Raw genomic sequence first — 16,069 nt, 5'->3', positions numbered from 1 at the left:
CACCTCCAAAAGTTTCTTCCCACTTTATTTTTTTTTTAAGAACAATTAACAAGATCTACCCTCTTAGCAAAATTTTCAGTATACAATATAATATTGTTAACTGTAAACGCTATGGTATACAGTAGGTATTTTATTATTCTTCTTCACAACCAAAATTTTCTTTTTTGAAAGGTGTCTGTTCCTATGTTGTCAATACTTACAGGAGTGGATTTCATTCTCATTAATATTTGCATAATATTTTACAATTTTATAACAGCATTTAACTTTTGGTCTTAGACATCTCTCTCCACTCTTAAAAATTAAGAGGACCCCAAAGAACTTAAAAAAATATTTTTATTAAAATATAGTTGGCATACAATATATATTAGTTTCAAGCACAAAACAGTGATTTATATACCTTGATATAATCACCACACTAAGTCTAGCAACCCTTTGTCACCATGCAACACTGCAAGTACTACTATATTCCCTGTATTGTACACTACATCTCCAGAGGCTTTCTGTGATTCATAACTATCAATATTTACTCAATTATAAATTAAAATTGAGATTCTTTTTAAGGCACAAGAACACAAGCGCACATTCCATTAGTCATCATTGCGATGGCGTCACCATACGTCATACGATCACTGGAAAACACTCCAGAAGGGAGCAAATGAGAATGGAGAAGGCAAATAACGTCTGAGTATTTTTAGAAAATTTTTGATAAGCGGGCACCGCACTCCCTTCCCTTCCTGGATCACACTTCGAGAACTGTTGTCTGTCATAAGTCTTCGTCTCCCCTCAGAGTTAGTGTCTCGGTGTGCTCCCGACCAGTACAGAGAAGGATTCCGCGGACACCCCTAAACACAGCACCCAACCCTCTGGGTCGCTACTGCTCCGGAAGTCAGAGGTGCGCGCGCAACACGGGCCGCCGACTTCCCGGCGTGCCCCGGGACTGCGGTGTAAGTAGGCGCAGGCCGTAGCGACTCACGTGACTCGCGGGGCACCCAGAGGCGGGAATCTGTGAGTGGGCACGGAGGTGGGGTCTCTCGGCCTGTGTTTTGTGTCTGCCGCAGGTCCCCCCGGCGACCCTCACCCGCTCTGTCACCCAGCCGGGAAGCAAGGCGGCGTGAGAGGAAGGTTCCAGCGAGAGCCTTCGCTCCCACCCGGACCCTCCCGGCCCGCGCTCGCCCCGCTCTGCCGCACCGCCAAACCTTGCTGGGCCCTTGGTGTTGAAATAACATTTACAAACATGTCCCGGATCGAAAAGATGAGCATTCTGGGCGTGCGGAGTTTTGGAATAGAGGACAAAGATAAGCAAATTATCACTTTCTTCAGTCCCCTCACAATTTTGGTTGGACCCAATGGGGCGGGGAAGACGGTAAGTCCGGAGTTAGCTACCTTCCGTTTTCGGGTCGCTACATCTTACGAAGCTGGGAAATAAAAATACCTGGAGAGTTAAGAGCACGGATGAGGACGAGATGCGCCTCTACTTTTCTGTTCTTGGGACCCCTGGAAGTGCTGCCTTCTGGGTGACTCCCAGGCCCCGGGGCGTGGCCAGAGACTTGAAAAGTCTAGCAGACCCAGCATCCTAACGGTGTCCCGGCCTGTCTGCTAGGCAAAGTATACTTGGGATCCGGAGCTACGGCTCTCAGAGAGCTCAGTCCTACAAGAGGCCTTTTTGTTTGTTTTGATGTTTTTTTGTACACTCTTTGCTCCCAGAACATAGCACTCACTCCCTGGTATTTGTCTCAATAAAGGAACCTACTAAAGCTACAAAATATAAATATGTGAGTTTACAAGTATGCTGACTGTATACGCATAATAAATAGGAAATAAATGGCTTAATTTTAAGATGAAACTGAGGCGGTGAGGCTTAAAATGGGAAAACTGCAGGCATACCTCGTTTTATTGCGTGTGGCGTTATTGCTCTTCACAGATGCTGTGATTTTTTTACAAACTGAAGGCAAGTCCCTCCACCAGGAAACATAAAATACGACCCGCTTAATTGCAGTGGTCTGGAGCCAAACCAGCACTATCTCTGAGGTATACCCGTATTTTGTTGTTGGGATGCTCTTACGTAGCCAAAAAATTTGAGTACAACTCACTGTGATTTTTTTGTAAACCCTGGGAATATTTAGAAATTAGAGTTCGGCCCTGAAGTGGCAAGCAATTATGGGAAAAGTATAGTTGAGGGGCTGTTCTGGAAGAGGACTTGAGAAAAAGCAAGGAGGTAGCAGTGTAACGGAGAAGAGGAAATGAAGTTTTGTTAAAAGGGTGGAGCAAGATCCCTGCCTGGTGTGGCTCAATGGGTTGAGTGCGGGCCTGCGAACCCAAGGGTCACTGGTTTGATTCCCAGTCAGGGAACATGACTGGGTGTGTGAGAAGCAACTACACAATGATGTTTCTATCCCTCTCCTCTTTTTCTAAGAATAGATAATGAAATCTTTAAAAAAAAAAGTGTAGAGAAAAATAAGATTTAGTGTAGAGAGCTGAATACCTGATTCTTGCCTACTTTTATGTGAAAATGTTATACTTACTGAATGCCTATTATGTACCTAGTATTGCATTGTCATTTACTGTAGAGGAGACTAGTGTGTTTATGAGCACTGGCCGCCTGAGTACAAATTTTTTGCTTCACCATGTGTTAGCTTGTGTGACTGCAAGAGTGACTTACTGTATTTTTCAGACTATAAGACGTACTCCCCCCCAAATCTGGGTGCGCCTTATAGTCCAAATGTAGCTTACCTGACTTGCTGGGGGGCAGGGGGAGTGGCCTATGTTATTAAATATTTGACCACATTTTTTGCTTCAGAGTTGTTTTTCCTATTTTCCTGTAAAACCTAGGCGTGTTTTATGGTCCAAAAAATTCAGTAAATGTTCTGTGCCTTAGTTTTCTCATTTATAAAATGGGGATAAAAGTAGTTTCTGCAGCCCAGGATTAATGTGAGAATTAAATGGTTGCAGTGTGTAAAAGCAGTTAGCACAATACCTGGTACATAGTAAGGTCTATGTAACTGTTAGCCATTGGTTCGGGGGGGGTGTTTTTTCTTTAACTTGTAAAAAAATTTCAGTTTTATCCAGGTATAATTATCTTACTGTATCTTACACAGAAAGTTGTAAGATATTTGAAGTATACATCCTGCTGATTTGATAATACCTAATGGTGAAAGGATTCTCTATATTAATTAATAAATCCATCACCTTACATATTCTTTCTTTAGTGAAAACATTTAAGTTCAGCAAATTTCACTTATACAATACTGTTGTTAACTATGCTAACCATGTTTACATTAGCTGTTGTTATGAAATTAGCTTACAGGGTTTTAATTGGAAATAGAGATTTTTTCCAAATTTTTATTTTATTATATTTTCTTAATGATATAGTTTTTCTATGAACTTACAACAATTATTCTTTAACATTTAATCATATCTATATTACAGGTTTTATGTCAAATTTTATTTTATTGTATCTTTATAGTCTCTATGGTAAATAATATTTTATAATGAATATTTTATTATTAACTTCTGTGGTTCTCTTATGACTACATAATATAATGTTTTCTTTCTTTAGACCATTATTGAATGCCTAAAATATATTTGTACTGGAGATTTCCCTCCTGGAACCAAAGGAAATACATTTGTTCATGATCCCAAGGTAATGGTGCTAGTAAAATTTTGTACTTTTAAAATAAAATTTTTATAATTATGAAAGTGATAACAACTTACTGTAGAAACCTAGTAGGAAAAGTATCAAGAGATATGAATGTCATCCACACACATTCTCAGCACCAGTGAAAACCATTGTTGATAACTTCATATATTTTTTTATCCTTTACATGCTGTTTACATAGCTGAAGTCATACTCAGATTTTATATTCTGAGGGTTTTTTTCCACTTAACATTATCATCAAGTCCCATATCATTAAAAAATTATATTAAGTTCTTAATTTGGGTGTTTGATATATGGGTGCTTTTTAAAAAAATCTTTATACTTTTTTGTGTGTCTGAGATATTCCCTCAACTTTTTGTGAACATTTTTAATAATTGCATAATTTTCTTACATTTAGATTTCTTTTAATTTTTCATTAAAATGTACCATGATGAAAGTCTTTGTCTGAATTTTTGAATTATGGTGTTGATGCAATTGGAGCATGTAAAGGACATGGGATTTTCTATATGTGTCTGACTTACAGATCTTTCTTGTTTCATGTACTATGTAGTGGAGTCATGCCTCTCTCAAGACCTAACCTCCACAAAAGTTGGTTTTGTATTTATTCCAGGCTTTTTCCTGTGTTTATGAAAACATATCTGTGCATACATAAATACACTCATATAATATTTTTTCATATGTGGATAGAATTTTATTATACCACTTTACAAATAAGTTATTTAGTGATATCCTGCATATCTGCTTATATGTATACAGGGTTGGGCAAAAGCAGGTAGACAGTTGTGAGTACACAAAACAGTTTATTCTTTTATTATTTATTAATTATGTATTATATTCCACACGAACAATTATTGTGTTATTTCCCACCCCTGTATACACACACACTTTTATTTCATTGTTTTACTAAATAATATTACATTGAGTTTCTATTCTGTGGTTTATTTAACCCCGAGTTAATGGTCATTGAAGTTTCTACTTTTATATGACTAAAGATAACTAGTAATGCAAATATTTATTAATTTTCTTTTTAGAACTAAAAGTACCGTTAGTACATTTACTGAGCCCTCTCTATAATGACTATTCAAATCTTGTGTCTTCTTAAATCTACAATTCACTCTTCTTGATTAATGATCTTGTCCTGTACTTGACTGAGAAAATAGGATTCAAAAGAAAAGTCCCTCATTTTCCAGTCATAAAATCTACCAGACTGCTCTGCGTATGTACCCATTCTATCTGTTTTCTCTCCTGTGTTTAGGGTAAATTGTTTATTGTTTTATCTAAAGGTCAACCAACTCCTCTTGGAGACTGAGATGACAGTCCCTTTTGTCATCTTCTGGCTTCAGTAGCAGTTTCTCCCTCTTCATAGGATAGTTCGCGTCAGCATGTAAGCATGCTCTTGTAGCTTCTTCAGTCTATAAACACAAACCACTGTCTCTTTAATCCAAATCATACTCTGGCTACTTACTACCTCTTCTCTGTTCCAGTTTATAACAAAATTCACAAGAGTTGTATGTATTCAGTGTCTTCACTTCATTGCTTCCCATGTTCTCTTCAGCCTAGTCTGTTCAGATTTTCTTTTATTCTCAGTAAAACTGCTTTTATAAGGTCACCAGTAATCTGTGTTGCCAGATAAAGTGGTCATTTTCTAATTCTCAATAACTTCTCAGCAGATTTGATGTAGTTGATTATTCCCTTTTCAAAAAGCATTGCTCTCTTGGCCTCCAAGACTTAATCTCACACCTTTTTCACTGGCCACACCATAGTCTCCTTTGCTGAGTCGACTTTTTGCTTGACTCTCCTGAGACGATCCTAATGGTTTTACTGCTGAATTCTACCAAACATTTTAGGAAGAAATAATGCCAGTTTTACACAAGCCCTTTTAGAAAAGTGAGGCAGAAGAAATACATCCCAGCTGTTTATGGGAGTAGCATTACCCCATACCCAAACCAGACCAAGACATTACAAGAAAATTGCAGATACCTCTTGTGAACATAAATGCAAAAACCCTTAGCAGAACAAGTTCAGCAATATGCAAATAAGGATAATACACCTTAACTAGGTAGGGTTTATCTCAGGAATGTAAGGTTTGTTTAACATTTGAAAACCAATCAGTGTAATTTGCCACATTAACAAAGAAGAAATATCATTTGAGCATCAGTAGGTACAAAAAACAGCATATAAATTCAATATTCATTCGTGATAAAAACTCAGCACCATCCTTCATTCCTGAGTAATTCAGTTCAAAAGCTAGCAGGTGAGGCTGAGGGAGGAAGGCATCAACAAAAAGCTAGTGTGGCAGTGTGGTTAGGAGTTGAAGCCCAAGTGGGGAATGAATGAGTCCATAGTTATGTTTTAAAATGAGAAGAAAAAAAATGGGGGAAGAACGAAGCCTTAAGTAGAATTTACTTTGTTTTATTTTAATTTTTTAATTTAATCTTTATTTTTTTCTGTTACTGTTTAGTCCTCTCATACTCACCTCCCCCCCACAGTGTCCACACTGTTGTCCATGTCCATGATCCTTTCATCTTTGTGCTCAGCCCCTCCACCCCATCACCACTGCCCAACTAGTGGTCATCAATTACAGTGACATACAATGTGTTAGTTTCAGGTGTACAACACAATGATTAGACATCTATATAACTTAGGATCACCCTGATAATTCTAGTGCCCACCAGGCACCATACATAGTTACTACAATATTATTGATTCTATTCCCTGTGCCGTACTTCACATCCCTATAACTATTTTATAACTGCCAACTTGTACTTGTTAATCCCTTGACATTTTTCACTCATCTCTCCAACTGCCTCCCCACTCGCAATCTGGCTGCTATCAATTGGCTCTCTGCATCTATGAGTTTGTTTCTGTTTTGTTTGTTCATTTTGGTTTTTAGATTCCACATATAAGTGAAATCATATGGTATTTGTGTTTTTCTGAATTTCACTTAGCATAATACCCTCCAGGTCCATCCATGTTGTTGCAAATAGCAAGATGTCTTTTTTTTTTTAATGGCCGAGTAATATTCCATTGTATACTAATATATGTACCACATTTTCATTCATTCACATCTTCAAATACTTCGGTTGTTGCCATGTCTTGGCTATTGTATATCAAGCTGCAGTGAACATAGGGGTAAATATATCTTTTCAAATTGCTGTTTTGGATTTCTTCAGATAAATACCCAAAAGTAGAATTGGTAGATTATATGGTAGTTCTGCTTTTAATTTTTTGAGGAACCTCCATACTGATTTCATTAGTGGCTGCACCAGTCCACATTCCCACCAACAGTGCACAAGGGTCCACCCCCTTTTCTCCACATCCTGGCCAGCACTTATTTGTTGATTTATTGATGGTGGCCATTCTGACAGGTGTGAGGTGATAATCTCATTGTGATTTTAATTTGCATTTTTGTGATAATTAATGACAGTGAGCATCTTTTCGTGTCTGTTGGCCATCTGTATGTCCATTTTAGAAGAATGTCTGTTCATGTCCTCTGCCCATTTTTAATTGAATTGTTTGGGGTTTTTTGCTGTTGTATGAATTTCTTATTTATTTTGGATACTAACCTTTTATTGGATGTATCATTGGCAAATATCTTCTCCCATTCAGTAGGTTTTCTTTGGTTTTATTGATGGTTTCCATTACCATGCAGAAAACTCTTTAGTTTGATGTAGAACCATTTGTTTATTTTTTCTGTTGTTTCCCTTCCCCAAGGGGACATATTACAAAAAAATAATTGCTAAGAACAATGACTGTGTTTCTTCTAGGAGTTCTATGGTTTCATATTTTACATTTAAGTGTTTAATTCATTTTGAGTTCATTCTTGTAAAAGAGGTCTAGCTTCAATTTTTTTGGCATGCCTCTGTCACTTTTGCCAACATCATTCATTGAAGACACAGTCTTTACCCCATTGTATAGTCTTGCCTCCTTTGTGATAGATTAATTGACCACAGAGGCATGAGTTTATTCCTGGGCTCTGTATTCTGTTCCATGAATCTATGTGTCTGTTTTTATGCCAGCACCATATTGTTTTGATTACTGTAGCCTTGTAGTATAGTTTAATATCAGGGAGTGTGATACTTCCAACTTTGTTCTTCTTTCTCAAGATTGCTTTAGCTATTCAGAGTCTTTTGTGGTTCTCTGTAAATTTTAGGGTTATTTATTTTAGTTCTGTGAAAAATGCCATAGGTATTTTGATAGGGATTCCATTGAATCTGTAATTGCTTTGTGTAGTATGGACATTAGAAGAGTGTTAACGTAGTTATGGATCTGTTCAGATTTTCTGTCTTCTTGATTCAGTCTTGCAAGATTTTGTTTCTAAGAATTTATCCATTTCTCCTAGGTTGTCCAATTTGTTGGCATATAATTGTTCTTAGGATTCCTTTATACCAGTAATTCTATGTATTTCTGCAGTGTCAGTTGTTACTTCCCCTCTTTCATTTCTGATTTTATTTGTTTGGGCCCTCTCTTTTTCTTGGTGAGTCTGGCTAAAGGGTTATCAATTTTGCTTATCTTTTCAAAGAACCAGTTCTTGGTTTCATTCATCTTTTGTATTTTTTTACTCTATTTTGTTTATTTCTGCTCTAACCTTTATTATTTCCTTCCTCCTACTCATTTTGGGCTTTGTTTATTCTTCTATTTCTAGTTCCTTTAGATGTAAGGTTAGATTGTATGTTCGTGATTTTTATTTCTTGAGTAGATATGGGTCTCAAGGCCTTTTTTGATTTCTTCCTTGATCCCCTTAACCCATTCTTTGTTTAGTATAACATATTATTTAGTCCCCATGTGTTTGTATGTTTTCAGTTTTTTTCCTGTAAATCATTTCTAGTTTTCATACCATTACCATTGGAGATTGTGGTTGGTGTGATCTGTCTTCTCAAATTTATTGAGACTTGTGGCCTAACATGTGTTCTATACTGGAAAATGTTCTATGTGCACTTGAAAAGAATGTATATTCTGCTGCTTTGGGATGAAATGTTCTAAAAATATCAATTAAATTCATCTTGTCTAATGTGTCATTTTAGGCCACTGTTTCCTTATTGATTTTCTGCCTGGATGATCTATCCATTGATGTCAGTGGGCTGTTAAAGTACCTTACTCCTTCTTACTGTATTACTGATGATCCCTTTCTTTATGTCCATCAATATTGCTTTATATATTTAGGTGCTCCTAAGGTGCATAATGTTTATAAGGGTTACATCCTCTTGTTGGATTTATCCTTTTGTCATTGTGAAATGTCCTTCTTTTTCTCTTACAGCCTTTGTTTTAAAGTCTGTTTTGTCTGATACAAGTATTGTTACTCCAGCTGACTTTTGTTTGCATTTGCACAAACTGTCTCTTTCCATCCCTTTATATTCTGTATATGTCTACAGTCTGAGGTGGGTCTTTTTTAGACAGCATATGTATGTATGGATCTCGTTTTGTATCCATTCAGCCATCTTATGTCTTTTAATTGGAGCATTTAATCCACTTACATTGAAAGTAATTACTGGTAGGTATGTAGTTATTGCCATTTTATTAATTTTTAAGTGTATTTTAGTTCTTCTCTTATTTTAGTTCTTATTTTCTTGCTGTCTGCTCTTGTATGTTGATGACTTTCTATAGTGTTGTGTTTAGATTTCTTTCTATTTATTTATAGTATGTATCTTGTAGCTTTGTGGCTTATGGTTACCATGTGCTTTATATATACTAGACTATGGGTAAAGCAGTCTATTTTAAGTTGGTGGTCACTTCAGTTCAAACATATTCTAAGACCACTACAATTTTTACTCATCCCTTCCATGTTTGTGTTGCTTTGTCATTATTTTTTACTTTTATATATGTGTGTGTATATCCCTTAATTTATTGTTGTAATTACACTTGATCTTCCTACTTTTGCCTTTTAACCCCTGTACTAGCTTTGGTAGATCTCCTGCTTTTACTTTTTGCTTTTGTCAGTGAGAATTCTTTTCTTTCCTATATTTCCATCTTACTCATATTTTTGAACTTTTCTTCTTAAAGAAGTCTTTTTAACATTTCTTGTAATACCAGTTTAGTGGTACTAAACTCTTTTAGCTTTTTCTTGTTTGCGAAACTCTTGATCTCATTTAATTCTAAATGATAGCTTTGCTGGGTAGAACAGTCTTGTTTGTAGGTCTTTGCTTTTTATCACTTGGAATGTTTCATGTGAATCTCTTCTGGCCTGCAAAGTTTCTGTTAAAAAATCAGCTGATATTTTTATAGGCGCTCCTTTGTACATACCTAACTGCTTTTCTCTTGCTGCTTTTAAGATTCTCTCTTTGTCTTTAACCTTTTGAATTTTAATTATGCTGTCTTGGTGTGGGCCTCTTTGGGTTCATCTTATCTGGGACTCGGAGCTTCCTGGACTCATATATCTATTTCCTTTTCCAGGTTAGGGAAGTTTTCAGTCATTATTTCTTCAGTAGGTTTTCAAACTCTTGCTCTCTCTCTTCTTCTTTTGGTACCTCTATCATGGGAATATTGGTATGTTTGATGTTGTCCAGAGGTCCCTTTTACTTTTCTGATTGGGTGTTTTCAGCTCCCTTGTATTTAGATAGTTGATTCGATCATCTGCTTCATGTAATCTGTTGTTGATTCCTTCCAGTGTATTTTTCCTTTCAGTTATTGTAATCTTCATTTCTCACTGGTACTTTTTTATGTTTTGTACCTTTGTAGAATTTCCCACTGAGGTCATCCCTTCTTCCCCTAAATTCATTGGGCATCTGTATACCCGCTGTTTTGATACTCAGTGAGAGACAGTGTCTGGTAGGTTGCTTGTCTCCATTTCAGGTAGTTCTTTTTCTGGAGTTTGGTCTTATTCTTTCATTTGGGACATATCTCTGTCTCCTCATTTTGGCTTTCTCCCTGCATGTGTAGATCTGCTCTGTATCCCAGTCTTTGTAGAGTGGCCTTATGTAGGACATGTACTCTGGGTCCCAGTAGTATAGTCCCTGGTTACCTCAGCCAAGTGTTTCAGGGGTACCCCTTGTGTGGGCTGTGTGTGTCCTTCGGTTGTAGTTGAGCCTTGATTGCTGTTGGCATGTCTTAGAGTTTGGTCAACCCTCAGGCTAACTAGCTTTGTGTGCTGGCTATGATGACAGTGGGTGCACTGTTGTGGCTCCATGAAGAGGGAGTTGCTTTAGTGGGCTCTGGTGCCTATTGTGTCTGCCCTTTGGGTGTGTCATTTGAGGAGCTGGTTCAGTGATGCTTTGGTGTGGTCTGAAGCTGACCACTGGGTGTGTTGGTTCTGGAGCCTCTTGGGAGGGGCTTCAATGCAGGACAAGGTCAGTCGCCACTTATGCTGAGCTTGAGGTCACCTGGTAGAAGCTAAAAAGTAATATGCAGTTGATTGCTGCTCGTGCTGGGCTTGGAGGGGCTTCGGAGATACAGTGCTGTGAACCAAAGCCAGTTGCTACTTGTGCTGGGGTTTGGGACCCTTTGATGGATACCTGAATATAAGCTGAGGCCTGGCCAACTTGTGTCTGGCTATGCTGCTTAGCTGAAGCTGTTTTTTAAGCTAAGACTGGCCACGCTTACTCCAGGCTTATGGGCACCTGATGGGAGTTACAGTGCAAGTTGAGACCAGCCACTGCTTGTGCTGGGCTTAAGGCTGCTTGTAGGGGACACTGAGGTCAGCTGCCACTTGTTTGGGGTTTGTGAACCTTTAAGAGATTTTAGGAAGGTCCTCAGCATGAGCCTAGACAGTCCACCTGTGTGGAGCAGGCCCTGGAAGAGGTTCATAGCAGGTGCTCAACTTGAGTGGGGTGGGATCTCAGGGAATCACCAGGGTGGGACTAATGGTGCTAGCCAGGTTAACAGAGAACTCAGATTTGATGCACCATTGTATCTTCGGGCTGAGTGGCAGGAGTGTTCAACAAAGGAATAATGATGCCTGCTAGTACTTCCTTCCCCAGGAAGAGCTGCCCAGACCCCAGCACCTCCAGCCCTTGCCCTGAAACCAGCCCTCCCCAGATGTCCCTGGTACTTTTTAAGCTGCTGTCCCTGCTCTGTAGCCCAGAGCAAGTGAGTTTGTTAGCGAATTTGTCAGCAAGCAAGTTCATGTACAGGCCCATTAAGAGGGCAACATGATCTCCAGCCGTCCTCCCACTTACTCACACTCAATCCCTGCTGGTTTTCACAACCAGACGTTGTAGGGACTCCTTTTCCTGGCACTGGTACCCTGGGCTGGGACCCTTGCCTCTTAGGGGAGACCTCTGCAACACAAATATTCCTCCTGATTTTTCCTATTTTTTTTTAAATCCTCACCCAAAGACATCTTTTTATTGCTTTTAGAGAGAGATGAGGAAGGCTGGGAGAGGGAGAGAGAGAAAAAGAGAGAGAGAGAAACATCAGTGTGAGAGAGAAACATTGATTAGCTTCCCTTTCTGGAACCCACAACCTGGGTATGTACTCTGACTGGGAATTGAACCCTGTGACCTTGTGGTCTATGGGGTGACACTCCAACCAACTGAGCCACTCTGGCCAGGGCTCTCATGATTCTTAATGATCACATTTTGGGTATGAGACCTGCCTGTTTTGCGTCTCTGCCTCTCCTGCCAGTCCTTGATGCACCTTCTTCTTTACTTATAGTCTTAGTCATAGGACTTCTATTCAGTGAGGTTTCTTGTGGCTCTCAGTGATGGTTGTTCTATAACTTAGTTGTAATTTTAATGTGGTCATGGGAGGAGGTGGGCACAGCATTTAGCTTCTCTACCAGCTTGACTAGAAGTTTGTAGTATCTTAACTAATAAATATAGAAGAAATAATGGAACTAGAAAATTGCTATTTTAATCTTTTATAATAGTTGTAATCATGTAAGATGCTTAAACTTGTGGAGGAAAGCTTAATAAGGTATGAGATATTTACATGATCATAATGGATCTCTCCCCCGATACTTACTAACAGAAAAGTAGTAAAAAAAATAACTTTATGGTGGAGATTCCTGGCAGATAACCACTTTTATCAAGAGATTGATGTTAATATCCAGTAGTAAGATAAATTGAAATCATGTTCCATCTGACAAGATGCAATGAAGGGAACATACCACTTTTATAATGTTCCTGCCAAAGATGCACAATCAGATCATAGTCATAAAGAAATATTAGACAGATATGGAAAGACATTCTGTAATTTTCAAATTGTCAGACATGAAAGTCAAAGAAAATCTGATGGACTATTCTAGATTGAAAGTAACTTAGGAGACATGACAAGAATGTGTAATTCTGAATAGTGCATAGTACAATGTGTAACTCTGAACAGTGTGTAGTACAATGTGTAATTCTGAATTGGATGTTTTTGTTGTAAAAGACATATTGGGAAAATTGGAAAAACTTGACTGGGATCTGAGGACTCTATGGTAGTAATATTAATATATCAATATCAATTTTCTGATTTTTATGATTGGAAATGAGCTTGTTTTATAGGGAATATTTATGATGGGACAGAAGATCAGCAACTTATTCTCAAGGATTTTGGGGGGGTTATGTATACTGTATTTCTACTTTTCTGTAACCTTTAGTTTAAAAAACATTTAAAAAAATGCTTTTGGTGCTTAAACAACTAAAATTCATATATTGGAAAAAATCACATACCTGATTTCTTAATGACATTGAATAATAGAGGGAGATATATAATTTTAATAAATCAATGAAACAGTAAAATTAAATTCTGTCTTTTGTTCTCTCATTTTTTGGTAAGATTGTGTATATTTTTTCTTTTAGAAACATTCTGAACTTATTAAGGAGCATTTGTTTCCATTTTACCTTGAAAGGTTGCTCAAGAAACAGATGTTAGAGCCCAGATCCGCCTGCAGTTCCGTGATGTCAACGGCGAGCTTGTGGCCGTGCAGCGGTCCATGGTGTGCACTCAGAAGGGCAGAAAGACCGAGTTTAAAACCCTGGAGGGGGTCATTACCAGGACAAAGTAGGCGTTCATTTTACATTCGATTATATGCTCCTTTTCTGTCATTTAGTTTCTTTATTTTTTCCCTACCATTTTAAGTTTATTTTAGGGGAGTATATTTTTTAACACTTTGTTTTGTAGAGCAGTTTTAGGTTCTTAGAACAATTGAGCAGAAAGTAAAGTATCTGTATATTCCCAGCCCCACACATGCATAGCCTCACCCACTGTCACCATTTAACTTTTTATTTGACTCCAGTTTATCAGTTAAACATGATGATCCCATTTGAGATTTAGTGATAATGCTCCATTTTTTTTTTTTTTAGGTTTATTTATTTATTTTGAGAGAGGGGAAGGGAGGGAGAGAGAGAAGGTGAGAAACATCAGTGTGTGGTTGCCTCTCTGGGCCCCCTACTAGGGATCTGGCCTGCAACCCAGGCATGTGCCCTGACTGGGAACTGAACTGCTGACCCTTTGGTTTATAGTGTGGTCCTTAGTGCACTGAGCCACACCAGCCAGGGCAGATTCTTTTGAGTAATTTATGAACAGTTGCTGAATCGAAGGTACATAATCACTGAAATATAGATTGAATGAAGAAAATGTTATTATCATGTGTAGGGGTGGATGGGATGAGAAGTAGCCAAGTAGAAAGGAGTAATAATTTGTCCATTTTGACTGTTAAAATTCTTTTAGAGTAGGTAGCATCTAGTAGTGAGTGTGGATTTTGGAATTACTCTGTCCCAGATTCAAGACTTCATCTTTGTTGAGCAGATTAGTTAACTAGAACCTTATCTCTTACTTTGATTTATTTGTTAAACTAATTAAATAATCCCTTCATTTAACCAATAGTGTTTTGCATCTGTTATGTGCCAAAAGCACTATACTAGCCACTAGCTTCCCAAGTGGGTTTTTTTTCCATTGGCTTTTAAACACACTCAGGTCCCTCCCATACCCTCGATTTCATTCAACTCTAGTTACTGTTTCCATCTTCCCCTTTACAGCCAGTCTTCTCAAAAGAATTGTTGACACTCCTTGTTTCTATTTCCTTACTTTCTCCTCACTCCTCTAGCCCCTTCCTCTACTGAAACAACTCCAACTAAGGTCACTAATAACCTTTGTATTAATAATGCTATTGCTATACAAAATAGACCGCATGGTGAGCGAGCCCGTTTTTTTATTTGTAAAATAGAAGTTCCTTATCATTGCACATATCAAGAAAGATGTTGTAAGAATTGAGCTAATGCATATAAAATACTTAATATGTAGTAAGAGCTCATGTATTAGTTTTCTATGAGTGTTATAACAAACTACAAACTTAGTGGCTTAAGATAACACAAATTTAATGTCTTACAGTTCTGTAATTTAGAAGTTTGAATTGGGTCTCACTAGCCTAAAATCAAGGTGTTGGCAGGCCTATGTTCCTTTTTGGAGGCTCCGAGGAACAATCGATTTCCTTGCTCTTTCCACCTGTTAGCGGTCACTCACATTCTTTGGCTCATGCACTCCTCCTCTCCTCCCTCATCAAAGCCAGCAACAGTGGGCAGAGTTCTCACATCACATCACTCTGACTTCTTCCTCTGCCTCCTGCTCCCAAATTTAAGGACACTTCTCTTTATCTTGGCCCGGCCCAGATGATCCAGGATAATCTATTTTAAAGTCAGATGATGGGCAACCTTAATTTCATCTGTAATCTTATTTCCTCTTTTTATAAGTAACACAGTCACAAATTCCAGGGATTAGAATGCAGTTGTCTTTGGAGGGCCATTGTTCTGTGTATTATAGCTCAGTAAATGGTAGATGTTAATCACTTCTTACTTGAACATATTTTTACTTTCACAACAAGTTGCAGCAGCGTCCCTCTTTCTTTTCTTATACACATATCCTACTCAGCCAGTAAAAGTTGGAGCTCTACAGACTCAGCCCTAGATTCTCTTTCATCTGTGCTCTATATTTCTCTTCTCAGATAATCTCATTCATATTCTGTTGCTCAAATTACTGTGAATTCATTGGTGACTCACAGATTTATGTCTCCAGGCCACACCTGTGTTTTCAAGCCCATGTACCCAACCACCTCTTTCATTTTCTACTAATTGTTTCTTTTTTCCTCAGAATTTTCTCCTTTATTGAATTAAGGAATGGATAATAATACTGAAAATCTAAAATCTGTAGTATAATAAAACAATATTGGTTTTTTCAAAAGATTTTATTGTTAAAAAATACTTTATTGTTTATGCTATTACAGTTGTCTCAATTTTTCCCTCTTTGCCACCCCCATAGTCGGTCCCCACACCATTGTCTGTGTCCATGGGTCCTTTATGTATGTCCGTTGACCAATCCCTTTACCTTCTTTCAGTCAGTCCCTGCATCTACCACTTGTTTCAAAGATACCTCAGATTCAGCCATACCAAGTTCATGATCCTTTCTCCTCACTCCCCTTACAAAAAACTTCCACAACCTGGTCCTCTTGTGTTTCTTCTTCTCTCAGTAAATGACTCCTCTATCCATGGAGGTGTTTAT

General features: G+C 38.0%; 1 protein-coding gene across 4 annotated transcripts in view; it reads left to right on the top strand.

The window, feature by feature from the left end:
• Positions 1–966: 966 nt before the first annotated feature.
• Positions 967–16,069, top strand: part of RAD50 (RAD50 double strand break repair protein) — a 76,672-nt gene continuing 61,569 nt past the window's right edge. For 3 of the 4 annotated variants that reach the window (XR_006784181.1, XM_045825593.1, XM_045825615.1), the window contains exons 1-3: positions 967–1,363; positions 3,557–3,640; positions 13,425–13,576. Coding sequence is in view for 3 of the 4 variants with exons in the window: in XM_045825593.1 (XP_045681549.1) it covers positions 1,235–1,363; positions 3,557–3,640; positions 13,425–13,576 (365 nt within the window). In the remaining variant the exon portion in view is untranslated. Of the gene's footprint in view, positions 1,364–1,921; positions 2,029–3,556; positions 3,641–13,424; positions 13,577–16,069 lie in introns of all 4 variants that reach the window. The other variant, XM_045825602.1, reaches the window with a different exon arrangement.

Source organism: Phyllostomus hastatus, unplaced genomic scaffold (assembly GCF_019186645.2).
Source record: "Phyllostomus hastatus isolate PE091 unplaced genomic scaffold, TTU_PhHast_1.1 phas_contig_150, whole genome shotgun sequence".
In the NCBI taxonomy this organism is placed as follows: Eukaryota; Metazoa; Chordata; class Mammalia; order Chiroptera; family Phyllostomidae; genus Phyllostomus; species Phyllostomus hastatus.
This window is presented reverse-complemented; position numbering and strand designations above follow the sequence as displayed.